The 27,989-nt window shown below is 36.2% G+C and overlaps 2 protein-coding genes across 3 annotated transcripts; one reads left to right on the top strand and one right to left on the bottom strand.

The window, feature by feature from the left end:
• Mrpl57 (mitochondrial ribosomal protein L57) lies at window positions 1-960 on the bottom strand. 2 transcript variants are annotated; one of them, XM_046447803.2, is made up of 2 exons: window positions 831-960; window positions 1-615 (listed from the first exon to the last, which is right to left on the bottom strand). In XM_046447803.2, the coding sequence occupies exon 2, from the start codon at window positions 608-610 to the stop codon at window positions 302-304; it is 309 nt and encodes a 102-aa protein (XP_046303759.1). In that variant the 5' UTR covers window positions 611-615; window positions 831-960; the 3' UTR covers window positions 1-301. The 2 variants fall into 2 exon arrangements, with proteins under 2 accessions (XP_046303759.1, XP_046303766.1); XM_046447810.2 differs by having other exon boundaries at window positions 1-618; window positions 831-959.
• Window positions 916-27,888, top strand: Ska3 (spindle and kinetochore associated complex subunit 3). Its single transcript, XM_046447789.2, has 9 exons — window positions 916-1,170; window positions 7,241-7,302; window positions 7,405-7,570; window positions 9,573-9,984; window positions 12,382-12,464; window positions 14,809-14,894; window positions 16,816-17,019; window positions 18,975-19,102; window positions 21,550-27,888. The coding sequence occupies exons 1-8, from the start codon at window positions 1,068-1,070 to the stop codon at window positions 19,098-19,100; spliced, it is 1,242 nt and encodes a 413-aa protein (XP_046303745.1). The 5' UTR covers window positions 916-1,067; the 3' UTR covers window positions 19,101-19,102; window positions 21,550-27,888.
• The last annotated feature ends 101 nt before the right edge of the window (window positions 27,889-27,989 follow it).

The following is a 27,989-nucleotide window of genomic DNA, read 5'->3' as shown; positions in this document are numbered from 1 at the left end:
TCATAGTTCGTAGTTTTATTAAGCTTCCATGTAAAATAGTTTATATCATTAATGACTCAGGAAATCCCTGATCTCTCCCTATCAGGTTAAAGAAACAAAACACATTAGGTCAGTGATTAGGTTTTTTTTTAAATATCAAGGCGTTTTGACTAAGCTCATGTTTGTTTGTTTTTAAAAAGATTCTGGCCTGAAGTCTCACATGTACATAGAAACTACAGGGTTGTTTTTTTTTTTTTTTTTTTTTTTTGGCTTGGTTTTTGTTCCAGGATCAGGTAAAGACAGGGCAGATGATGGCTCAGGGTTAGGACCATTTCTTGGTGACATTGAGATGGTTGAGCTGATCTGCAACAAATCTATGTGGGGGAAACTTGGAAGTGTTGGCCGCCTTGATGGCCTCGAAAGCCTGTGCCCTGCGCACGCTGGCGTGGCCGTACTCCTGCTCCGCCGTCATGTAGGGCATGCTCAACCAGTAGTGGTTCTCCGCCTCGATCTCCAGGCGACGGATCATGTTCTGCTTCGCCAACAAAGACACCCCCCGCGGCCGCCGGTGCTTCCCGATCCACTGCCTTCCAGGAATGCGATTGCGGCAGAGAAGAGCAGTGAGGAACATGGTGTCTGCTGAGGAAAGGGCACAGAGCTAGAGACACAAGCTGGAGACCGCCGGGCCAGAGGAGAAGAGGGCTCGCAATCCGGGCTCACACGCCACGGGCGATTCTAGTCCTAGCAGCCAAAAATGCGCACTCACCCCCGCCCCCGCAATACAGCGACAGGAACCAGTCTAAAGTGGAGGAAAAGGCCTCTCCTCGCACCCATAGAGCCCAGCCACTCACCAAGAACTTGGCGACCCTGCCGCGGCCAGCAAACGCTATATGGAAGCACGTGAGCCTCTCGGGGTCACCCGGGACCTTCTCGTGATACTTCAGCTCTCACGAGAGAAGACTTTTGCGCCTGCGCAGAAGCAAGGACGTTTCCGGCATTTACAGATTCAAATTAGTGGCGGGTTTGGAGGGATCCGTAGCGTAGGTTTATCCGCTGGCTCCTAGGTTCTTGTTCATCTGCCTTCACCCATGGACCCGATCCAGAGCTTCTACTGCAAGTTGCGGTCTCTGGCCAGCACACTAGACTGCGAGACGGCCCGGCTGCAGCGAGCCCTGGACGGAGAGGAAAGCGGTGAGTGAGGCGGGCGGGCGGGCGGGCAGGCCGGGCCAGGTGAGGGTCTCCGCTTTTCAGCCGCATTTGGTGAGTTTCGCCGCTACTCGGACCGGCCCCGGGCGGCGGCCGGAAGGGTACCCGCTACTAAAAATGTACCGATTGACCGAAGAGCTTATTTACTGACAGTGGCTAGAAGTGCTTGGAGAGAGATACCGGTGCGGATGCTGCGTCTATCGAAATGCTCAACGTTTGTCGTTAACATAGCTCTGCGGGATGCAAGTGCCACATTTATGATTTCTTTTTTAATGGACACATAATAATTGAACTATTTATGGGACGTGATTTATTCTTATGCTCCTCAATTGCATAGATGTGTCCGGTTTTAGTTCCATGGATAACCATAGTGCTGTTCTTTTTTAATTATTATTTTTTTAGTTGGTGGTGGACCTTTATTTTATTCACTTATTTATATGTGGTGCTGAGAATCGAACCCAGTGCTTCACACATATGAGGCCAGCACTCTACCACTGAGCCACAACCCCAACCCACTGTAGTGTTCTTCTCATGTGATGAAAGTAGCTTGTTATTATGTTAATTACTATTATTGTAAAAGAGAGAACAGCCCTTATGAATAAAATCCTAAATTGCCAGGTTGAGCTCATAAATGTACACACATTTATACATGATGTGCCTTCAAGTCGTGTTTTGTGCTTATCAGTAAAAACCATGTAAAAAGTTAATTTCTTTTTTAAAATGCAGCTATTTAGCATTGTTCTTTATACATGTGTAGTGACTTTTGTCTTACCTGTAGTGTCCACAGTTACAATAAACGTCTGTATTTTCCCCAGTAAATTATATTGCCAACACAAACACTAGCACTCAAGAGTACTGTTGGTATGTATTATAGAAAAAATGAAATTGTGGTAATTAGAGAAAATGATCACAATTTCACCTTTTATGATTACATTGATGAATCATTGAATTGATTGACTTTCTTAAAAAGTATTTATTTTTTAATTGTAGTTGGACACAGTACCTTTATTTTATTTATTTTTATGTGGTGCTGAGGATCAAACCCAGGGCCTAGCACATGCTAGGTGAGCGCTCTACAGCTGAGCCACAACCCCAGCCCTTGATTTTTTAAAAAAATATTATTTTTTTTTTTAGTTGTAGTTGGACACAATACCTTTATTTTTCTGTGGCGCTGAGGAATGAACCCAGTGCAGAGCCACACCTCCAGCCCCAAATTGACTGACTTTTTTTGGTACCTGGGATTGAACCCAGAGGTGTTTAACTACTGAGCCATATTCCCAAACCTTTTTATTATTATTTTTTTTTGAGAGAGAATTTTTTAATATTTATTTTTTTTAGTTTTCGGCAGACACAACATCTTTATTTGTATGTGGTGCTGAGGATCGAACCCAGGCCGCACACATGCCAGGCGAGCGCGCTACTGCTTGAGCCACATCCCCAGCCCCCTTTTTATTATTTCTCTTTTTTTTTTTTTTTTTTTTTGAGGCAGTGTCTTGCTAAGTTTATGACCCAACTGAGTTGCTGAGGCTGGCCTTGAACTTGGTATCTTCCTGCCTCAGCCTCCTGAGTCACTGGGATTACAAACATGCACCACCACACCCTACTCAAATTGATTGACTATTAAATATCTTTGAGATGTCATTTTACATATAATAGAACTTACTCTAAAAGAATTAGTTCGGTGATTTTTAGTATATTCACAGATTTGTGCAACTGTCATAATAAAAAGTTTAAATTTTTGTCACTTCCAAAACAATCCTCCATGCCTCCATTCTTCCCCATAACCATATCCCCACCCACCACACTAGCTTTAGGTAACCATTAATCTATTTTCTGTTTTGGATTTGCTTATTCTGAACATTTCATATAATGGAATCTCATAACATGTAGTCTCTTGTGACTGAAATACTGGCTTATTTCATTTAGCATAATTTTTCCATGTTTATTCATGTTGTAATGTGTGTCAGTATTTCATTTTATTGCTGAATAATATTCAATTGTATGGATATACCAAATTTTGTTCATCTGCTCATCAGACTTGGGTTGTTTTTATTTCAAGCTGTTGTAAATAATGCAGTTATAAACATTTATGTGTGGGCTGGGGATGTGGCTCAAGCGGTAGCACGCTCTCCTGGCATGCGTGTGGCCCCGGTTCGATCCTCAGCACCACATACAAAGATGTTGTGTCCGCCGAAATTAAAAAATTCTCTCAAAAAAAAAAAAAAATTATGTGCAAATTTTTATATGAACACTTTTTTTGTTCTTTTGGATATATATATATATATACACACACACATATCCAAATCTAGAGGTGGAATTGCATGGTAATCCTATATTTAATTTTATGAAGAAAGGCAAATTTGCTTTCCAAAGTAGCTGCACCATTTTCATTTGCATCAGCAATGAGGGTTACAGTTTCTCCACATCCCCATCAATATTTGTTTGTTATTATCTGTCTTTTTGATTGTAGTTACTCTAGTGTGTATGAAGTGGAATCTCATCATGGTTGGGGTTTTTGGGGATTTTTTTTTTTTTTTTTTTGAGAAGGGGATTTTGTTATGTTGCATAAGCTAGATTCGAACCTCAAACTCAGCATCCTCCTGACTCAGCCTCAAGAGTATCAGGGTTGACAGGCCTGGGCCACTGCACATTTGCATTTCCCTAATGAAAATTGGGAACTCCTAACAGCTAAAGAAAGAGATCATCAAAATGAATGTGTTTCGGAAAAGAGAAATAGAGTTCTTTTAAAAACTACTTTTAATCACTATGTGACCAACTGATTAATGACAAAAGAGACAGTGCAGTGAGTACAGGATATTTTTTTTTTTTTTTTTTTAAACAATGCTGGGTATTGAACCTCATGCATGCTCGGCAAGTCTTCTGTCACTGAGCTACATTCCCAACTCAAAAATGTCTTTTGAGGAAGCAGTGTCAGGTTGATTGGATGGTTATCTACATAGAAGAAAAGAATGGAATCTTGATCCTTACTGTATTCTGTACAAAAAAAAAAAAAAAAAAAAAAAAATTCCAGATGGTTATAACTCTAAATGCAAAAGAAAAAAACATAAAGCTGTTAAAAGAAAACATGAAAAAAATATGTATTATAATTGGCAAGGATTTTTAAAGTAGGAAATAAAAAGTATTCATCATAAAGGGAAAATTCGGCAAATAGGACTACTTTAGGATTAAGAAATTATATATGGTGGCCCATGTGTGTAATTTCAGCTACTTAGGAGGCTGATAGGAGGATCACAGGTTTAAGGCTAACTTGGCCAAACCTGGCCAATTAGCTTGACCTTTCACAAAATAAAAAAAGGAGGGATATAGCTCAGTGATAGAGTGCTTAACTAATTAGTGTGTGACCCTTTGTTTAATTGACAGCAACCCTGCCCCCCCCCACACACACATTATTAAAATTAAGAGAGTGGAAGCCAGGCGTGATGGTGCATGCCTGCAATCCCAGCCACTCAGGAGGAGCAGGAGGATGGCAAATTCAAAGCCAGCCTGCAAAAAAGCGAGGTGCTAAGCAACTCAGTGAGACCCTGTCTCTAATAAAAATACAAAATAGGGCTGGGGATGTGGCTCAGTGGTCAAGTGCCCTCGAGTTCAATCCCTAGTACAAAAAAAAAAAAAAAAAAAAAAGGAGTGGAAAGGCAATGTAAAGAGTGGAAGATATTATAATACATGTTTCTGACAGAAGACTTATATCCAAAATGTATAGAGTAGCTGGGCATGGTGGCATGTGCCAGTAATCCCAGTGCCTGGGCAGGCTGATGTAGGAGGACTGCGAGATCAAAGCCAGCCTCGGAATCTAGCGAGGCCCTAAGCAATTTTGGTGAGACCCAGTCTCAAAATTTTAAAAAAAAAAAAAGGACTGGGGATGTGGCTCAGTGGTTTAGTGCTCCTGTGTTCAATTCCCAGTACCCCCACCCCAAAATAAACCTACAAATTAATAAGAAAAAGGCAGATAATACCATATAAAAATTCAAGCCTTACTTCAAATTATCTTCATATAGTCATTAAGTATATGAAAAAGTATCAAATGTATTAGTCATCAAGGAAATGAAAATTAAATCCCAATATAGTACAATTGCATAGCTATTAGGATAACTAAAATTGAAAAGAGGAAAGTACCAAGTGTTTGTAAAGATGTGTAAAAACTGGAACTGGCATGCACTGCTGTTGGGAGTGTAAATGGTAACAGCAAGTTGGAAAACCATCTGGCATTATGTACTAGAATTAAATATATGTATAACCCATAATACAGCACATATTCTAGGTCTTTGTTGCCAATATATGCACAATTCTTTACCCCAAAGACATGCTAAGGCTGGATGTGGCTCAGTGGTAGTGCACTTGCCTAGCACGCGCAATCCCAAACACTGCAATTAACAAACTAAAGAACCATATGATAAATATTTTTTTAAAAAAGATGTTCTAGAAAAATTCAAAGCAAGAATATTCATAATAGTTTTAACAATAGAATAGATATATTGTAGAGCGGAATATTGTTTAGCAACGAACATGGATGGATTAGATAAGAACAGAGGAATGTCATGTAAAATGTTGAATGAAAAAAGACAGTCACAAAAAAATACATATTATCTGAGTTCATTAAAGAAAGTTCATAAGCAGGTAAAACACTTCATGGTTTTAGAATTCAGAGTAAGGTTTACCCTTGGGGGGAATGTCGAAGTCTGGATGCAGCAAAGTAAGGGAGGGGGGTGATGAGGAATCCGCCCTGAGCCATGGCTGTAGTGTCCTGGGCAGCCCCAGACGGCCCCAGGGAGTGTCCCAGACTCAAACTGCCACTGGGCACAGGGAGCAAGAGCCTGGGAGACCGTGCCTCCTGGTCAGGTCTGGATTTGGGCTGCAGCAGTGGTGTCCCGCTCCGCTGTGGGGGGTGGGGGGGGGGCGGGTCCCAGCTCCCGCTTGGAAAGTCCTTGCTGTGCTGTGACCGGCTCGCACACTCAGCAGCCACTGCGCCGCTTCACGCATCCTCCGGTAACGAAAAGTATTCAGTAGTAGCCTTTTGCAATTCCTTTCTTGATAGTCCTTCCTCCTCTGAACCTTCTTCCTCTTCCTGACTAGAGTTCCTGGGCCCTAACTGCCCTTGGTTCCACTGGGGTGCCTCCTTCCCTTAGTAATTTACTTAACACCCCTTCCATATTTTCATCACAAGGACAATACAACACACCAAGACAAAACAAGACACAAATATACTGTATCTATCCTCTCCTTTTTCTCAAAATGGCCATTCTTCCTCTCACCCTATCTGCTTAGGGATGAGCAGATTTGCTCCCGTCTTACCCCCAAGTGTCCCGGGGCTCCCCAGACGGGCCGCCATCTGCTGCAGTCTGGCTGCAGTAAAGTAACCGGGTTGGGGGAGGGGGGGGGGTGAGTGACAAGGAACTTTGAAGATTGATACAGCAGGAGCAGGAGCCGCTTTATTGTAGGACAGTAGGGGTATATATGCACAACTGAAAACACAGCTTAACTTAATTAACATAAACTAGATACAGCAGTCAACCAATAAGGAATCCTCATCATCTTAATTATACACAGCTTAATTTAATTGACATAATCTAGACACAGCAGTCAGACATTAAGGAATCTCCGTTATCTTAATGGCTCGCTGGTATTACTTCTCAAACCATTCCTCTTGGCAAAGTGCCATCTTGAGTTGTCTATGGCTCTCAACAAGGGAAGAGAGGGACTAAAAGTGGGCTTGTCAAATTTTAGTAATCCTCTTTCCCTTCCCCTTCTCTTCTTTTCTTATTTATTGAGCTGAGGGCTGGTTATCCAGCTAACAATTTGTGAAGTTCCTCAAGCTATATACTTAAGATTTTTTGTTACAGCTGTATTATGTTATGGTTCAATAAAGGTTTTAAAGAATAGTCTTTTTTTTTTTTTTTAGCAGTTGACAAGAGATAAATTATAAGTAAATATCTACAAGGATTTTAAGAAACTACATTTAATCTTTTTATTTTAATTTTTTCTTCCTTATTTTTCTTGTATTTATTGAACTTTTTTTTTCTTTCAACATGTATTGAAGACTTTGATGATTATCCAGTGGGAATTTTACATGATCTTCATTCAGAAGTCCAGACTTTAAAGGTATTAATCCTACGATATTAATTTGTTGTATTTCTGTGGTAATTTTTTTTAGCTTAAGTAGAACTTAGAGAAATTGTAATATATTTTCTTTCCTCATGAAAGGATGATGTTAATATTCTTCTTGATAAAGCAAGATTGGAAAGTCAAGAAAACATTGGTTTCATAAAGGCAGCAAAAATATTGATGAAAAAAAATTCAGCGGATATCATAAAAATAAGAGAGTTTTTCCAGAAGTATGGATATAATCCGCGTGTCAAGGAAAGTTCAGGTTTGTTTGACTTTCATTTTATAGAATATGGCTTAGTATTTAAAAAGGCAACATGATAACAACTGTAGGCTTGGCCATAGTTTTTAGTTCTATGTCTGCCATTATATGAATATCATTTCATAAACATTTATTCAGTACTCATTATGTGCTGGTCAGTGACACAATAGAAAAATGGGTTTTGCTCTCTTTTTCACCATGCTAAATGAGAACCAGCATCATGCTACATGAAAGACCTCTGACCTTTGTAAATGAAGAAGTACAACTTAGAATAATTTCTAGTCGATTCTGCCAATAAATAGCTGAGAAACTTTACAGCATGCTATTTCATTTTTCTATGTTCAGTTTCCTTTTCTATCTAATGAGCGATTTTGGCTATATAAATCAGTAAAGTCCTTTTTTAGTTCTAAAATTCTAATGCAGGGTAGTATAGCACATTGTAGCCAAATTACCTTAGTGCAAATCTTTATTCTGCCACTACTTGCTGTATTATCTTGGCAAATTACTTAACCTTGTGTCTCAGTTTTTCATTTGTAAGGCAGGGGTGCTTTATGAGTTTGCATTGTGTAAAGACTAAATGACATAAAATTTGCTTAGAACAATGCCTGGCCTGTCCATCATTCAATTATTAGCTGTTATTGTTCTGCTCATACTTCTAGATGAACAAATGACTAACTTTAATATGCTTCATTGTCTTCATTTCTGTAATAAAATGGTCTTTGTAGGGGCTGGGGCTGTGGCTTAGTGGCAGAGTGATTGCCTAGCACGCATGAGGCACTGGGTTTGATCCTTCGCACCACATACAAAAAAATAAGCAAATAAAATAAAGGCATGCTGGCCATCTACAACAACAAAAAAATTCTTTTAAAAAATGGTCTTTGTACATAAATAAAACATTAATTAAATTCAGTAAATATGTATTGGGATGCAGTTCATACGTGTACTTGCTTAGCATGTATGAGGCTGTGGGTTCAATGTCAAAAAAAAAAAAATTGGAGGATATGTTTGGAAGGTGTATTAAGTAGTGCACATGGTATAATACAAAGTATAAAGTATTTCTTGTGAAACAGCCACACATTCAAATATTTGCTCTCCCAGTATAACGTGTGACCTTGAATAATTTCTCTGAATTGTTTTTCCTCCCTTGGGAAATGGGAATATAGTTCTATCATTGATTAAGCATTAATAATGGTGATGGTCTTATTTTATTAATCTTATCAATGATAGCTCTGTGATAAATACAACAGATTTTTGGCAACTCTTGTAACATTTCTTAGAATTTACAGAAAGCACAAAACCAGAACAGAATTCAGTGAATGAGAAACTCTTCCAAGATTCAGAAGCCATGTAATCATAGTATAAAATCTATAGATGGTTGAGATAGTATGTATGTTTCAAATGTTCTCCCATTATCTTCTCAACTGGGTTTTTTGATAAAGGTGTTCCAGACTGAAATAAGATAAAATTATTTTTGTGTAGTAGCCTTTCCTTTTTAATTTAAGCATCTGAAAATTAATGTTTTAAAATACCACTATACATTGTGTTAAATCTAGAAGAGAGCTGATTCTACACTTAATTAATTTCACACTAATTAATGATAGAATGGTGTCAGAATATATTAAGAAAAACTGGTAAAGCACATTAATCGAAGAAGGAAATTGGCCTTTAATTTGGGAGTATTGATTTTTCATCTTTAACACTTTAGTTTGCTTTCCCTCTCTAATATATGATCAAAATGGCATATGAGTAAGAGGTACATACCAGAAAATTACTGAAGGGATAATTGAAACAGAATTTTTTTTAATATTTATTTTTTAGTTGTAGTTGGACACAATACCTTTATTTCACTTATATATTTTTATGTGGTGCTGAGGATTGAACCCAGGGTCTCGAACGTGCGAGGCAGCGCTCTACGGCTTAGCCACAACTCCAGCCCATGAAATAGAATTTAAGATGTTCTGTTCTGCTGTTACCAGAATGTTACCTCTTTGATTCTTCCTCCTAGTTTGTGAGCAAGAACTCACTAACTCTACCCAAGAGATGGCTAAATGTGAGAATTTTGAAAAGCCTGACGTGAAGGATGATATGTTTGATCCTTCTGTTCCAAGCAGTTCTGTTTCTAAGAAGATTCCACGTAGTCCACAACTTTCGGATTTTGGACTTGAGCGATATATGATATCCCAAGTTTTACCAAACCCTCCACAGGTAGTAAACAACCATAAGGAAGAGCCTGAAATTCAAACTCCACCTACCAGTCAGTCACTAGTTAAAATACTAAAAACTCCAAAATGTGCTCTAAAAATGGATGATTTTGAGTGTGTAACTCTTAATGTAGAACATTTTGGTATCTCTGAACATACTTTCTGTTTAAATGAAGATTATACAATGGGACTTAAAAATGTGAAGAATATTAAAAGGTAAGCAACTTTATTAAAAGGTACATTTTAATTTTATTTCCTAAATATTTTGTATTTATTAATTTTTGTCCTCGATGCAATGTTTCAAACGTTTTTCATTTAAAATGAACTACAAACTGTTGGTTTCTTTAGATGAGAGGCTACATAGAAGGAATCATGATACAAGCCTGAAAAAAGATGATATTTATGGAAATAGGAAAGGAGAAAAAATTAAAGGAGTAAAATTAATAAGAGTTTGTGATTGCTTTGGTTAGAGCGGAGGGTCTAGGATAAACCCCAGATTTCTGGTTTATTGCCTTGGGATGATGCTAGGGAAAGCAACTAAGGTAAGAATACCTGCAGCTTGTGGGAAAAGGCAATGTGTGTGCATGTTGATTTTTGAGGTGCCTGTAAATATTTATTTCCTCTTAAATATTTTAATAATAATTTGAAGCTTAATGTGAATTCAGTACTAGATTTAAAAGATCTGGATGTGATTAGTGTTGAAATGCTAATTAAAACCATGTGAGTTACAATGAACACGCCACTGATTAAAATAGCATCAAATACATGAAAAAATGTTCATCATCACAAGCAATTAGAGAAATACAAATCAAAACTACTCTAAGATTTCATCTCACTCCAGTCACAATGGCAGCTATTATGCATACAGACAACAATAAATGTTGGCAAGGATGGGTTGGGGTGTACACACTCATACATTGCTGGTAGGACTGCAAATTGGTGCAGCCAACGTGGAAAACAGTATAGAGATTTCTTGGAAAATTGGGAATGGAACCACCATTTGACCCAGCTATCCCTCTTCTTGGTCTATACCCAAAGGACTTAAAAACAGCATACTACAGGGACACAGCCACATCAATATTTATTGCAGCACAATTCACAATAGCTAAACTGTGGAACCAACCTAGATGCCTTTCAATAGATGGATAAAAAAATATATGGCATATATACACAATGGAATATTACTCAGAAATAAAAGAGAATAAAATCATGGCATTTGCAGGTAAATGGATGGAGTTAGAGAAGATAATGTTAAGTGAAGTTAGCCAATACCAAAAAACCAAATGCCGAATGTTTTCTTTGCTATAAGGAGGCTGATTCATAGTGGGATAGGGAGAGGGAGCAAGGGATGAATAGACAAACTCTAGATAGGGCAGAGGGGTTGGAGGGGAAGGGAGTGGGCATGGGGTAATTAATGATGGTGGAATGTGGTGATCTTTATTATCCAAAGTACATGTATGAAGACATGAATTGGTGTGAATATGCTTTGTATACAACCAGAGATATGAAAAATTGTGCTCTATATATGAAATAAGAATTGTAATGCATTCTGCTGTCGAATATAAATAAAAAAATAGCAAACAGTATCTAAGGACAAAATAATATAAATATATAATAAAGGTATTTTTGAAGTAAAGATTATTCAGTAAATTATTCTGGGATAATTGGTTAAGTGGGAAAAGATCAAGTAATTTTTACCTCATGTCAAAATAAATTATAGGTAGATCAAAAGTAAATATTTGCTTAAAAAGTAGAAGTAGCAATTTTATATATTAAACAATCAAAGAAAATACACTTGATCTACCAGTAATTTTAGTCTTGAAAAAAAAAATGACAAGTTTTTTTTTTTTTGAGGGGGAGGTGGGTACCAAGGATTGAACTCAGGGGCACTAGACCTCTGAGCCACACCCCTAACCCTATTTTGTATTTTATTTAGAGACAGGGTCTCACCGAGTTGCTTAGCACCTCTCCAGATGCTGAGGCTGGCTTTGAATTTGTAATCCTCTTGCCTCAGCATCCTGAGCTGCTGGGATTACAGGCATGCGCCACCTGTGCCTGGCAACAAATTCTTAATCTGTATCTGTGTACTAGTTGTAAAGTTCTACTTTATGATTTTGAAGTTATGAAGTATGCAGTTCCTTTATTTGAAGTAATGAGAATTTATAGCTTTCCTTTAAGTCAGAGGTTGTTAACCTCTTTTGAACCATGGGGATGGACGGACGGACGGACGGACGAGTGGATGGGTGGATGGATACTTAAATGTTTTGTTGTTCATTTTCTTAAAGGGCCAGGCAGGGTGGCATATACTTGTAATCCCAGTGAATTAGGAGGGAGTAGGATTACAAGTTCAAGGCTAGCCTCAGCAATTTAGAAAGACTGTCTCAAAATAAAAAATAGAAAAAGGACTGGGGATGTAGTTCTATGGTCAAATGCCCCAAGTTTATTCCCCAATAGAAGAATAAAAGAGAAAGAAAAATGTTCCATGGGGCATCTTGTCCATAAAAGAGAACTGAACTAGTCCAAATTTATGTTATGTAATAAGAATTAAGTTTTATCCCAGAGGTTTAATGTTAATTTTTTTTTACTTTATAATTTCCCTCTGAACCACACCAGTGAGAAGACCCTAGAAAGAGAACCCATGACCAATAATTTTTCTGTTACTCCTGGCCCCATAATTCAGCAGCTGGAAAAAAGTGGTGAGTGCAAACATCAAGCTTACTTTTATCTACAACTTAAACAGTATTAAAAAGAAATGGTTCTATCACCTTAGACATTTTATAGTTTTCCATATCTTTTTAATTTGTAATATCGAATTTTATAAAAATACCATCCCATTCAGGGTAAGCATGACTTCATGCAAGAGAAATATAAAATTTTCTGGTGTGTTTTTAATATTATTTTGGATTATGTTTAGTATTTGTCAGCTTTTTTGTTTCTAACGTTTTAACTTAAGACATATGTATTCTTTCACCAATCTTGATGTAGAGCCGTAGTACTTTTTTTTCTTTTAGTTTAGCTTGAACCTATTGGTTAGAGTTATACATTATCTTTCTTACATAAATCACACCCAGAATACACCAGCTATCATTTCAAATTTTTTTAAATGGTTCAATAACTTAAATAAAATATTCATGCAGGTTTGTTTTGTGTGTGTGTATGCGTGCGCTAGGGATTGAACCCAGAAAAACATTGTTGTTGTTTTTTTTAATGAAAATACAAAATAAACAGACACTAATATGGCAATATGTAAATCAGTGGATGTGTAACCGATGTGATTCTGCAATCTGTATACAGGGTAAAAATGGGAGTTCATAACCCACTTGAATCAAAGTGTGAAATATGATATGTCAAGAACTATGTAATGTTTTGAACAACCAACAATAAAAATTAAAAAAAAAAAGAAAATACAAAATAAATCCTAGAGTTTTATGATTTCTCTGAATAATTATTTATTGCTGTCTGATCTATACCAAATTTATTGGTAGAGTTTTAAAATGTCTTTATCAGATCTTTCCAAAGTTTTGGACATATTTTCAGAAAAGTTCTTATTGTACTAATTTCACTGACATGTAATTAAATTATGTTATTAAATTAATAAGTACTGTTCACTTAAACAGGTTTAAAAAATATAACTGACTCATAGTAGCTTATAGCTCAACTCAATTCCCAATGAAGTATGTAAACATTTTAGAAAATGAAGAACTCCTGAAAGTGGAATGGATTTATTAAAGAATAGACTGCTTATTAAAATCCTGTAGTAAATCAGAGGTAATGTGTTTATTGGGGGAATAGAAAAAAGTAATCTAGTTAAAGGGAACTTTGTTAAAGTTATTGTATTTTGGTTTGACCCTGTTTTTATCCCACAAGAGTATCTTTATTAACATTTTCATAGCCCATACTTAATAAAATGCAGTAGTTTATTTATAGCTTACATTGTTTGCTATAGCCCACTCACTTCTTCTGGATTTAGCTGGGGTTTTTGCCTTTTGTATGTGGTGGGGGGTTCTGGGGGTCAAACCTAGGGGGCACCCTTCCACTGAGCTATATCCCCAACACTTTTTGTTTTTTGAGACAAGTTCTCACTAAATTGCTGAGGCTGGCATTGCACTTTCCGTCCTCCTACCTCAGCCTCCTGAGTTGCTAGGATTACAGATGTGAACCACCACACCTGGTTTAAACTGATATTTTTTTTCTTTTTGTACCGGTATCTGGACTCAGGAGCACTTGACCACTGAGCCACATCCTCAGCCCTGTTTTGTATTTTATTTAGAGACAGGGTCTCACTGATTGCTGAGCACCTTGCTTTTCATAAGGCTGACTTTGCACTTGCAATCCTCCTGCCTCAGCCTCCCCAGCTGCAGGAATTAAAGGCATGTACCACCACTCCTGGCTTAAACTCATTCTTGAATGATAATTTAGTTGGGTAAAGATCACTAGATTGAGAGTTATTTTTCTTCAATATTGTGTTTAATATCCTGCTGAGCATTCTTTCTTTTTCTTTTTTCTTTTTTTAATACTGGGGATTGAATCTAGGGGTGATTTGCCACTGAGCTACATCCCTAGCCCATTTTTTAAGATAGGGTATCACTAAGTTGCTGAGGTTGGCCTCAAACTTGTAGTCCTCCTACCTCAGCCTCCTGAGTTTGTAGGATTACAGGTGTGTACCACCATGCTTAGATTACACTTACATTTTTAAAGTTATTAATAATAAAGCACATGGGGCTGGGGTTGTGGCTCAGTGGTAGAGTGCTTGCCTAGCATACATGAGGCACTGGGTTTGATCCTCAGCACCACATAAAAATAAAATAAAGATATTGTGTCCACCTAAAACTAAAAATAAATATTAAAAAAATAATAATAGTAAAGCACATGGGGGGTGTACTTAATAACACAGTGCTCTGAATTCCAATCCCCAGCACCACACACACACACACACACACAAAAGCACAAATTATATTGACAATACTTACAATTTAAAAGTTGAAATCTTCTGTTTGTTTTCAAATCTTCATTTTCATGAACATTTTGTGTGTCTTCTAGATGTCGAGTGCACAAATTCTCCATTGGCACCTACATTCTGCACTCCTGGTTTGAAAATTCCTTCCACAAAGAACAGCACAGCTGTGGTAAATGCCTATAGAATTGAAAGCTCTAATCTTTCTCCTAATGACTCAGATACTGCTTCCAGACTCCAACGGTCTGTTTTTGTTTGTTTTCTAACTCACATAAAACCTAGGTTTTTGTTTTCCTTCCTTAAAGAGAAATAGGATTTTTATTTATTTTTAAATCAGCATTAGGAAGGAATAATTGACATGAAATAAACTACATATATTTGGAGTACAGAATTATATTTTGACATATGTATTAATTTATAAAACTACCAACACAAAAAAGAAAAAAGAATATATGCATCATCCCTAAAAGATTCCTTGTGTTCCTTGATAACCCTCTCCTGACTCCCAAGAGGTTCTCATTTCAGTCTACTTTAGAAACTTAGATAAATCAGGAGAGATTACAATGTATTTCTTGAGGGTGTTTTACCAGCATAGATCAAGAACTTTAAAAAAAAAATTATACCTTTTAATCATGTGTCAGAATTTGTCCTAAAGCCACCTAGGATAAAGATTCATAACAAGTTATAGGAAGAAATACGAAAAAGGGAAATAATTTAAAATATCAAATGAAAGATAAGAAGAACTCAATAAGGCATCTCCGTAAAACCAGATGAAAACAGATTAAGGAGTATTTTCAAGAAATATTTAATCATATGAAAAATTACATGTATGTGTTGTTTATACAACACATTGATGTATATATTTTAAGAAAAATGAATGAGTAGAAATATAGTTCTCTGGGCAACAGGTTTATGAGTGTTTTAATGGTTTTTTTTCCTCTCCAAATTTTTCTAGGTAACAAATTTATTATAATCAAACCACATCAGTTTATTATTTTTGTTTGTTTTGTGGTGCTGGGGATCAGACCCAGGGCCTCACGCACTCTAGGCAGGTGCTCTACCACTGAGCTACATCCCCAGCCCAACCTTATTATTCTTTTTTTTTTTAGAGAGAATTTTTTAGTATTTATTTTTCAGTTCACAACATCTTTGTATGTGGTGCTGAGGATCGAACCCGGGCCGCACGCATGCCAGGCGAGCGTGCTACCGCTTGAGCCACATCCCCAGCCCCGCAACCTTATTATTCTTTAGAGTCAGTATGAACACTTAAGACAACCAGTATTTTAGACGACCACTACTGTAGTGGGATATCCAACAGAACTATCTGGAGTGATGGAAATTATAATCTATGATATTAAATATGGTAGCCACTAATTACATGTAGTTTGGGGGGCTTTAAAATATGGCTACTGATCTGAGGAACTGATTTTTAATTTCTTAAGACTTTGTTTAATTTTAGTTAATTTATATTTATTTAGCCCCTGTGACTTAAATATTGGCCAGTGCAGCTGTAGACAAACGCAGTGCTGGGTTATCAGTTGAAGTGTCAGGTTATCTGTCTGCTGGCACTTGCCATTTACAATGAACTTACTTCTCATGTTTCTATTCATGTGGAAGGTACCCTGCTGACCTGAGAATCTTAACTTCTTTTTTAATTAATAACTCTGGCCCTGGGGAGATGGAGTAATTTACCCAGGTAGTTAATTTAGCATGAAAACTGCAAGTTGAGCTTCCTTCATATCTGCTTTCTTCTTCTTGGGGGTGAGCCTGTTTGCTAGGGGGTGTGGAAACACTTGCTTATCATGCTAGGATTCTCATCTGGCCCAGTTTAGTGTTGCCTGAAATGGCAACATTTCATCTAAATCTGGAGTTTAGCCAACATTCCATTTAGTTCTTACGTTGGTTCTTTTATTGGTAACGAAGATGGTATTTTGTCCAGCTTATGCCATTTCTTTGTCTTCTTCGGTTTTGTTTAGAACAGAGTTATAGAAGAAGAGGGTCATTTGGGGGCTTACTCAGGGACCCCAACAGAACTATCACTGTTTAATTTTTAAATTACTGCTATAACTCAATGATTTATTTTTATTTTCTAGGTGTCCACAAATTATCCATTACCAAAAATAAATAATTCATCAAATGATGTGGAAGTTGAAGATTACACTCCACTAGTTTTAAAATCAGATGAGTGCTTTGAGAATTTTATGGATCCCTTTTCTCCTACAATTTCTTCTTACGAGAATCTACTTAGAACACCTACACCCCCAGAAATAACTGCAATTCCAGAGGATATTCTCCAGGTTATTTTTTAAGACAATTTTATTTTTTTCTGATATTAAAGACTTGAAACTGCATGTAAGCTGTCTTGTCATTAGGCTAATGTGCTGGCTCTTTAGTGTTGACACAATCTAAATTCTAGGCAGATAGGCCCTCCTAAGAACACCTGGTTTCTGAGCTTAGTATAAGCTAGTGACTTCCCATATTTTTAATGAGCTTCCCACATTTTTAGGGATGTTATACCAATGGGGCATGTTTCTCTTTACCTTTGAAATGTATTCTTATCAATATTGTTCAGCTATGATTTCCACACTGACCATTATTCCATTAGAAGTGTTGCAGACAAAGTCAGAAATGTCATTCACCCTCAATTCTTCAGAGCAGGGTATCATTAATTACATATCAGTTTCTTGAACTTGAGGCTTCTTGGGCCTCAGCTTGAGAAACACTGGTTTACATGTAAATATCTGATTTTTGAATGTAAATTTGCCAGTCTTACTACTAATTTCTAACTGCCAACTGTACTAAATAACCAGTCTGATTTCTTTGACAATCCTCTTCTTTAACAGAGTGTTTGGCTGGTATTGCTTAGGCACGTGAATTTTGTTTGTTTTGGTCCCAGGGATTGAACCCAGAGGCACTCAACCACTGAGCCACATCCCCAGCCCTATTTTGTATTTTATTTAGAGACAGGGTCTCACTGAGTTGCTGAGCGCCTCACCTTGCTTAGGCTGGCTTTGAACTCATTATCCTCCTGTCTCAGCCTCCCAAGCCATTGGGATTACAGGCATGTGCCACCACGCCCGCATGCCCTTTTTATTTTTTATTTTGAGGCAAGGTCTCACTAAGCTGCTGAGCCTGGCTTTGAATTTGCAGTCCTCCTGCCTCAGCCTGCCAAGCCACTGGGATTACAGGCCTGCACCAACATGCCCAGCTGGCACATAGAAGTCTCAGTAACTACTCTAGAAAGGTTCCTGGCTTAAGAAAAGCCATAAGAAGGATAACCACTTGGGAAATTAACTAAATGTCATCAGAATTGAGCTACTTGGGAAAATAACCAAATGTCATCAGAATTGACCCAGGATAAGATATTTAATTATTTCTTATCCTGTCTTTTCTGCTTTTCTGGGCAATACCTACAATAGTTGAATGAGTATAGCATGTTCCCATGGTTCATTCTTCTCAATTCTATTTGAAAGGAACAAAGCCTTGTATTTAATGTCACTTCTTTTTTTAATAATATGTATTTTTTTATTTGTAGATAGACACAATAACTATTTTACTCGTTTGTTTTTATGTGATGCTGAGGATCAAACCCAGTGCCTCAATATCCTAGGCAAGCACTCTACCACTAAGCTACAAACCCAACCCCTTTATGTCACTTCTTTTTGGGGGACAGGGAGTTTACTGGGGATTCAGCCCAGGGGCATGCGACCACTGAGCCACATCCCCAGCCCTATTTTTATTTAGAGACAGGGTCTCACTGAGTTGCTTAGCACCACACTTTTGCAGAGGCTGGCTTTGAACTTGTGATCCTCCTGCCTCAGCCTCTCACGTCACTGGGATTATAGGCATGCACCACCATGCCCAGCTTTAATGTCACTTCTTTGTGTAGGAAAAGGATGCTGACATTTCAGAGTTTCCTTTTATGATCTTTATAACTGATGAGCTTTCTTTTAAACATTGTTTCAGATTTTTCCCTAACAGCTTCAGCTTGTAAAGGCTTACTTGCTCTTGGGGATGTATTGGTTGCATTATCCTCAGTTAATGAGGATAATGCCTTTCAAACCTTTACATCCAGTTAAATTTCTAATATCTCAATGTTTTCATTGCTGTTGAATGTCTGCAGGCATGCTAAATAAGTGTTTTAAATAACCTTTAATTTTCCATGGCTTTTCTTGAATGTTTTCTAACATTTTCTATATTTGTTATGTTATTCATATGACTTGACAGAAAAAAAAAAATTTGCTTGTTTTAGATTTTGTCAAAATACAACTCAAACCTAGCTACTCCAGTAGCAGTGAAGGCAGTGCCACCCAGGAGAGGTTTCCTCAAATACAAAAGACAGAATACCCAAGATGCTGGCGACAAAGAAAACTGGTGAAAGTGAGTATTCTACTGTTCTAAAGAAAATATGGATTATTTGAGAGGACATTTTAAAACTAACATAGAATGATAGTAAAAATAGTTTATGGGCTGGGATTGAGGCTTGATGACAGAGCGCTTGCCTCACATGTATGAGGCATTGGGTTCAATCCTCAGCACCATGTAAAAATAAATAGATAAAGGTACTGTGTCCATCAAAACTAAAAAAATATTTTAAAAAATAGTTGCTGGGGCTGGGGCTACAGTTTTCCTGGTTAACAATTTTCTCTTCTTGGCTGAACTGTTGTGTTTCTTAGCTGGGCTTTTATGTAAAAGTGGGATGTTTTTGATCAGATTGTATTTACATGACATCCTGGAACTGTGGCATTCCCTCAAGTACATTGTACACATTTAAAATATAGTCTAAATATTTATTCACAATATGAATTAGTGTGGCTCAGAAAAGGCAGTTACAACCTATTGAATAAATAATTTTAGTTTTAAAAAATTTGGAAAGTCTTTGAAGGAGTCATAATGATGTCTCATCTCAGTTGTTAGAAACAGCCACTAAATACCTTTTTTTTTTGACTAAATGGTATTTTGATTTTTAAATGTTTAAGTAACAAAACAAAGGAAAAAAAGGGGGGAAATTTTTAATCAGTTGACTGTAGGTGTAGACTTTCTTCCTTTCCATTGTCAGATACCACCTTCCCATCATAAAAACAAATAGATAAAAACTTTTGCAAACAACTGTTGTAGCAAGTTCTTAACATTCCTGGATGTTAATACTAAATTTCAGAACTATACAGTTGAAGTTGCAGAAACATTTGGAATAAGTGGATGTTTTACCCTCATATTGCAAAGATTAGTTTTCATAACAAATTTGATATAAATTTTGTTGTTGGAAATCTTCTGTTTAATAAGTTGTTCATTATTTTAAGTCAATTTGAAAATGTGGAACTTCATGCTATCTCTGTTCTTTTAAACAGGAGACAAGGTTTTTGGTATTGATGATGGATAATAAATTTAAAGGTGTCTATATGTGTATGTATTTTTTTTCAATCATGTGCCAGGTTATTTTATTTATAGTTAAGTTTACTTGAACTCTTCAATTCTTTTACATTTATTAGAGATTGTCTATTTTGAAAAATAAAAAAGTGCAGAAAATAATAATTTATTTCATGTAATGCTAAGTTTACATAGATGGTGTATATCTGTAATTGTGACATCTTTTGACAAGCAAATTAGACCATAGAAAGAACATCCAACTTGGAGCTTGGGACATATACTATACTTAAGTATATGTCAAAAGCAAGCCATTCTGGTCAGTGAGGGTTCATGATCAAACTCGGCCTTTGCAGTGTGGAAGTAGCCTCATAAAGGAAATTGCAACCTAAGTAGAAAATAATGTACTGTCTGAATTGAAGCTAAAAGTTAGAGGTAAAAACCAATGCATAAAATTACATTATTTTTAGATCCAAAACTAACTTGAAAATAAATTAATTAAGGAAAACAATTAAGGTGGCAGAAATCAGAAAATGCAGTTATTTTAGTTCCTTATCTCAGAAATTGAAATTATTAAGATTGTGAAAATTTTTCTCTATGTAATAATACTAGATTAAAATTCAGTATCTGTTCCCTTATACTATATGACAATGGTAAAAAGGATTGTCTTGAAATGATCAAATGTACACATTACTTTTAGATGGCAGCATTCCTCTTTTACTTTTTTTTATCCTGGATTGATTGGTAAAATAACCCAATATTGCTTTATACAGATATGTAAAAAGATGAGAGAAGATGTATCAATTAGTTTTTAATTGCATTGTCATTTAGAACACACATGTACAAATGGTGAGGTTTTGACTGCCCATCAGAGCACCAATGCCTTTGTAACAACTGTTGTAGATAAACCTCTTTAAGTTTAAGAGTAGCAAAACCTGTTACAGCACCTGCTTTTGCATATGCAAATATGTTGTTTTGTCCTTTCATTAAGCAAGAAGAGTTAACAGTCTCCTATGGTTGTAAATAAGTCTCAAACATGGCCTACATGGATTGAAATCCTGTAAAAAGACAACTGTGGTTTCTGTTGTATACTCATGGGAGGTTGTTTCTGTTTGGACTTTGTTTCCAGAAGAGTGCGCCTACTTTGAAGGAAAGGTAGAAAGGCAAGTTAATGTTCAGAGGCAAGAACAGGGAAGGTGTTTGCTGTCATTGACTATGGGGTAGTTGTGAATTTTGACATGCCCTAAAGCTACTGAATGCCATGTTGGCCCCTATATACTGCATACCTCAGTTTTCATCATCTGGTGAGCCTGCATCAGGATTTCCAGGCACTGGAATTAACACCACATCTACTTTCCTTTGGAATTGATTGATTCACAGAACAGGACATGCTTGTGGAATCTTCCTTTGCTATAAAATGATATAAATGATTTAAATGTTTTCTTTTTTATTTTTCGTTGTAGATGGACACAATGTCTTTATTTTCATGTGATGTTGAGGATCAAACCAAGTAACTCACATGTGGGAGGCAAGTGTTCTAATACAGAGCCAAAACTCCAACCCCTTGAAATGTATTCTTTAGAAAAAAAAGAATGTATCATTTGTTTATATACCTTATTGCTTATGGGAAAGAAATTTTCAAATAGTAATGCCAGCAGAAAGTGCTGAAAACTTTTGGATTATTGTGTTGAACTTCAGCATATTAGAAACAAAAGTGAGAAAATAAAATCAGGGGAATAAACGGTGGAAGGATTTTCTTCTCATGTGCTATATATCTTCAAAAAGGATATCAGAAGGACATAATAAAAATGGCCTCTCAGAATTTGCAAAATGACAGGAGATTTTATTCCATTGGAGCAGATTGCTTTGGGGAAAGAAAAAGGAAATACTAGAATTGATGAGCAAATATTGTATACTGTCATTATAAATTATATTATTTTGAAGTTTTTTCTATTTTTTTTTGGTAAAAATAGTATAAAAAGCATGTGACATAGAAAATAATATTAAGGATCTGTTGTGTTTTATCTTCAAGTGTGTTTATTCTGACATAGATTTACTATGAACAGGATTGAAAATATTTTATAGCTTTGGGAGAAAATTAATATTTTTTCTTATCTTTTAATAAACATTGTCAAATGATTTCCCTGCTCTGACACAGTGCATTACATTTGCAAAGGTTGGAAGTTAACTGTCAAGGCACCAGACATCATTTTTATTGGGATTTTAATTCTCAGAGGTCCTAGTCTTATCAATTTGTAGGCATTTTCTTTTATAGGTCATTCTGATTTGTAGATCTTTCTTTTTATATCAGTATTAAATACCAAACCTTCTATGATATGAAGTTCATTAGAGATATGCCTTTGATGGCATCCTTTTCCTGGCTTGAGTTTCAAAAATACCTTGATGTAAAGTTTCAGAAGTCATGTGTTGTAAGCCCTCCTTGAATGTGCCTTTTTTAGATCTGCATGGTAAATCAAGGAACATAAATAACACGGTAGCAGATAGAAGTGTGGAGTTAAGACCAGTGAACAATTTTATATGTATTTTGTTATGATGTTGACAGGAGCTAAAATTCAGTAATCTAGTTCAATTGATCTATATTTCAAAGAAATCTCATTTAGTAGCAACTTGAAGGTTTGTAGTATAAAATTCTCTTAATGCTGCTTTTGTTGTATTCTTTGCTAAATTATCTGGTCAAGATTTACCTTTGCTTTCTTAAAGCTGCAATCATGTAACAAGCAGTCTTAAATATTATGAAGGCATTTATGTCTAGACTATGAACTAAAGGTAATCACATATTCAGCCCTGAATATGGTACATTTTGAAAATACTGTTGTCCAAACTTAAATATCAAGGCAATACAGATAAGGGTGTGTGTGTGTGTGTGTGTGTGTGTGTGTGGTGTGTGTGTTTCCCTGCCTGGTGGCTCTGAGATATTTGTCTACTTTATAAACAAGCTAATACACAGTTATCTACTATTAAAATTATGCACAAATAAATGGAGGTTTTTTTAAGTATGTATCCATTGATGCTGGTATTAGTTATACTTTTGAGAATGGAAGTTATTAGTTATTACTCCACTTATTGCTTAGCCTGCTCTTCCAGGAGTGGCTCTGGATGGGCTGGAATGCAAACAGTTGTGTTGGGCCCTTGGCCCAGTCTGTCCTGCAAAGCTGGACAGGACCCAGGGGAGTCAGGTTCCTTGGGCCTGTCTCTGGGCTCTGCCCCCCAGTACCATGGTGAGATGGTGAATGGGGAACTGAAGGGAGGGCAGAGTTAAAGGTTCAGACTCAAGAGCTAACCAATTGTGTGGGTACTTTTGCAAAAACATTAACAGAAATTTGGACCAATAATGTTGACCCAAGAGGTATATATACAGCCCATAGCAGAGCCCACTGGCAGAAGCTGCTATGGGGTTTTCTGAGATTCATTTTGTCCTTTGGATTCAGAACACTGGAGCACTTGGAGCAGAAATTGGCTGTTGAGTTTCCACAGTCAGCTGGCACATCCACAGGCAGAACCAGCTATTAGAGCTGCTTGTCTGCAGAGGCCTGCTATTTTCATGGAGCCCACCCACCCATAGAAGGAATAAACTGTCCATGCACTACAGGGACATTTTATGGAGAGATGTGTACTCATTCATATGGATTAATAACAATGAGATTTGTTGATATGGATGGTTAAATGATGAAGTCTTTAAAGTGATGCCTGAATCTCCTTTTCATAGAATCACAAATAATCTTATAGTAGAGCTTAGGATAGGTGTCATGCTTCAGAGTAAAATACAGATACATTGGTTTGGTGTTCTTTTTCCTGTTGAAGGATATTTGAAAGGGCACATCATTAACATAATCTAAGAAAGGTAGCAAATTCAGATTTTTGTCACAAAAGCAGAAAGAAGTGAGCAGAGTTTTGGTGAATAAGTTGAAGTGATTGCTGTAATACATATTCTGGTAGTTTGAGAGGAAATGGCATGGAGTCAGGTTTGGTTTACAGTAGGGAGAAGACTTGGAGGAAATTGCAGTTCTCCCCAAAACTATCTTTGGGCAAATACACAAAAATAAAAACAATTGAGATATATTCTAGAGGTCTTCCTGCTGTCACTTGCTTATAGATTGGTTGAGCCCATGAATTAAAAAGGTGAATTAGGAATAATTTAATTTCTTAATTAATTGAATAAGTTTTAGTAAGAGAAGCTATTTGGAAACTGTTTCAGAGGAAAGTTTGAGAACCTTATTTTGAAGTTTTACATTGGAGGGGATTAAATAGGCAGTTTAATGTTTGTATACAAAATTCAAGTAGTGTTGATACAAATGATATACATTATGGAGGAATCAGCAATGAAATAACAGGTAAAGGGAAAGAACTTGATAAGATCAGGTAAGTAAATAGTATGAAAAAAGAAAAGTACCACAGACAACAACCTAGCCTCAAGTGCATACAATGTTGCTATAGAAAAAAAAAACACTAAGAGATACATGGACAATTAGTGCAAAGGAACAAATATTTCCAGGAGGGTAGTATGGTCATTTCATTTTAGATTTCTGACCAAACACATGTCCATTGGAATTGGAAAGAGGGAGTTTATTGTGGGTTCTATGGCAGCACTGTGTCAGTTGTAGTTCTTTTGAGTACTTACTTCATTGTTATTACATATTCTCCATACATCATCTATCTGTGTCTTATTTTCTTATTTGTTGGAGGTTATTGATTTGAAGGAAGTGTTTCCCTCTGAAATAAGAGCATATATGTAATGTAACTTTGTGTTGCATTCCATGATATTTTAGCAAGAAAATCTCCATGTATATACCACCTATGTTGCTTCCGGTTTAGAGGAAACTTCCCAGTCACTACCCATCCTCCTCATAGAGAAATGTTTATTTTTTCTGATTGCTTTTTTTTTTATGCAGTAATCCCTTGGGATTTGAAGTGATAATATGTTCTTGCTTGTGAGCCATCTTCCTTTAAAGGTACATTTGTGTCATTCTCTATTGTGAGGTTGTCATTCATCTCAATTTATTTGTGTATTTGTTTCACTGTCTTTTTTTATTTGTCTTTTTTTTTAACCTGAAGATGCTATAATTTTCTTTTCTTTTCTTTACATCTTCATACATGTATATTGTATAATGAAACTTTTTGGTTGTTGTTCTTGTTGATGTGTTGGGGATTGAACCTGGGTCTTGTGTATGCAAGGCCAGCACTCTACCAACTGAGCTATATCCCCAGCTCTCAATATGCCAATTTTAAAGCTACATTATATTGCTGATGTAAATTTATATTGTTTCTTCATTTCTGAGTTTCAAAAAATAAACTTGTAGTTTTTGGTGTACATATTCATTTCACATATTCAAATGTGAAATTGCTGGGTCATAACTATACCTATTCTGTAATTTAGTAGATGCATTCAAAAACTTTTACATAGAAAATTTTTGTTCTCCCAGTCTTTATTTCTTGTAAATGAAAGGGGTCCTGTTGTCTCAGTATCTCCTCAATACCTGCTACCATGTTTTTTTTTTTTTTAATTAGTCATCCTTATGAGCAGTAATGGTATTCCATTATGTTAGTTTTCATTTAGTTGACAACTAATAAACCTCAGCATTTTTCCCTTTTTTCTTGTCATTTGCATATTAAGTTTGTGAAGTCCTCTGGGCATGTAATTGGATATCTCCTTTGAATCATTTGTGATAATCTTAGAACAATTATAATTGTTGATATGAACTATTTGTTAATATTGAGTTAATTATAGGTATTAATACTTGGTTAATATTTGTAATGCATAAAGGAGAAAAAATATTCGCATTTGCATGTAAACAGATGGAGTTGGAGAATATCATGCTAAGTGAGGTGAGCCATTCCCCCCAAACCAAAGGCCAAATGTTTTCTCTGGTAAGTGGATGCTGACCCATAATGGGGGTGGGGGGATCATGGGAGGAATGGAGGAACTTTGGATAGGATAAAGGGGAAGAAAGGGAACATTAGGGAGAGGGCATAGGCATAGGAAAGATGGTGGAATGACACGGACATCATTACCCTAGGTACATGTATGAAGATATGAATGATGTGACTGACTTTGTGAACAACCAGAGAAATGAAAAATTGTGCTCCATATGTGTACTATGAATTGAAATGCATTCTGCCATCATTTATAATAAATTGGAACAAAAATATATTCAATAATTAAAATATTTGTAATGCAGAGATTTTTTTCCTATGTGGATGTATTGCCTATATCCAGTACCCTTGTTAAAGTCTTATAATTATTTGTAACAAGTTATCTAAAAATAATGACAATTGTATTTCTTCCATTATCATGATTATATCTTTTGTCTTTCAGGCTGATTTATTTTAATGTCATCATGAGGATATATATGGATCATTTAATCTTTTTTGTTGTTGATTTTACTTTTTTTAAGTAACCAATTTCTTTATTCAGTAATGCTTCTTGCTTTAAATTCTAAACTATGAATTATTAATATAACTATGGTAAGGTTTTTTGGTTACAGTGTGCTGTTATTTGAGTTTAGATGGTCAGAAAATCTATACTTAAAGTAATGCCTAATTTTATTAGGTATAATTTTAATATTTTTCCTCTTTGTCTCATCCATTCTTTTCATCATTTTCTTTTCTATTTTCTTTCTTTCCATGCCTTGAATCTGTTGTATTTTTCTTTACTTTATATTCATTTCATTGTGCAGAGAACATATGAAAATCATTTTTTCATATAAGAGATGGAATTATCAAATAAAGTCCTCATGAATGAGAGATGCCATTCCTGACCAAGATTTGATAATAATTTCAAAGATAAAGGGATCACATGGCAAATGGCAGATAGGTATATGTCCAGGTCATTCTTTCCTTTTCAGGATCTTGGCTTTCATTGTGTGGTTCCCCATAGGATTGAGGAAGTATGTTTTCTGCCTCTGTCAATCAGAGGCTAAAGTAAGCACTAGCTGTCAGATTTTGGCCTTACATTTTTGAGTCTGTGATATGAATTCTTGGAGGAAGAAGAAATGTTGAGTTTATCTTAGTATTCTTCTCTTCCTCTTCCTATCTTGTATCTCCAAAGTCCTGGCTATGTTATTTACCCTCTAGTGTCCTCATGAATTAGATTTACACATTATATTTTCTTTTAGTTATATGGGTTAGAAAGTTAGATTCAGATATTCCTTCATGGACAGAAGTTAAATTTGTGTGACTTTATTTTAACTTTGCTTTTAATACGAATGTTTTAGAAAGAAAATATATGACATCATTGTTCTGCTTTTTGTTTGTATGTATGTTTTTGTGAATACACACTTATATAAATTGATGTTAGAATTAATACATGTGCTTGATTAGACCAGCTTTTTATATGTGTGTATGATGCGCTTTTTTTTATGTGGGACATCTCTCCTCCCACTCATTGCTTTTCAGAACTAGGAATTTGGTAGCTTCCACCTCTTGGCTGCTTCTTCCCTGCTCCTCAATTTATAATTCCTAGAAAGCATTGTATGAGGAGTCCTAAGTATGCTTATTGGCATTACTAGTAAAGAATTTTATTGGAAAAGGCCAATCATTGCTGCTTTTAGGGAAACAGAATTTATAGTATAGTTTAAACAGATAGGGAAAGGTCAGAAAGAAAGGGACATAGATGTTCAGTAAGTTTAGGAAACAGTGACCTGGTTGGATGGACAGATCACTCAGTGTTGTATCTTCTTTATGGAAGGTCTGCAAATGTTAATATCTGTTTATACTCATAACTGCAAGGATTTGAATACATTTGTACTTTCTGAATAATTCAGAAATAAACCTGACTTCTTGTATATTATTCCATGCAAGGTGACCATCCACTTGCTTCTTTGCCTCTTAGTATGCAAGGGGAGGAGAGAGGCATTGCCTGCTGGCTTATTTTAATCATAATTCT

This window comes from Marmota monax, unplaced genomic scaffold (genome assembly GCF_021218885.2).
Source record: "Marmota monax isolate L192 unplaced genomic scaffold, Marmota_monax_Labrador192_F-V1.1 WCK01_AAM20220418_F8-fsc00043, whole genome shotgun sequence".
NCBI classification, from domain to species: Eukaryota; Metazoa; Chordata; class Mammalia; order Rodentia; family Sciuridae; genus Marmota; species Marmota monax.
The sequence above is the reverse complement of the archived record's forward strand: the minus strand, read 5'-3'. Positions and strand labels throughout refer to the sequence as shown.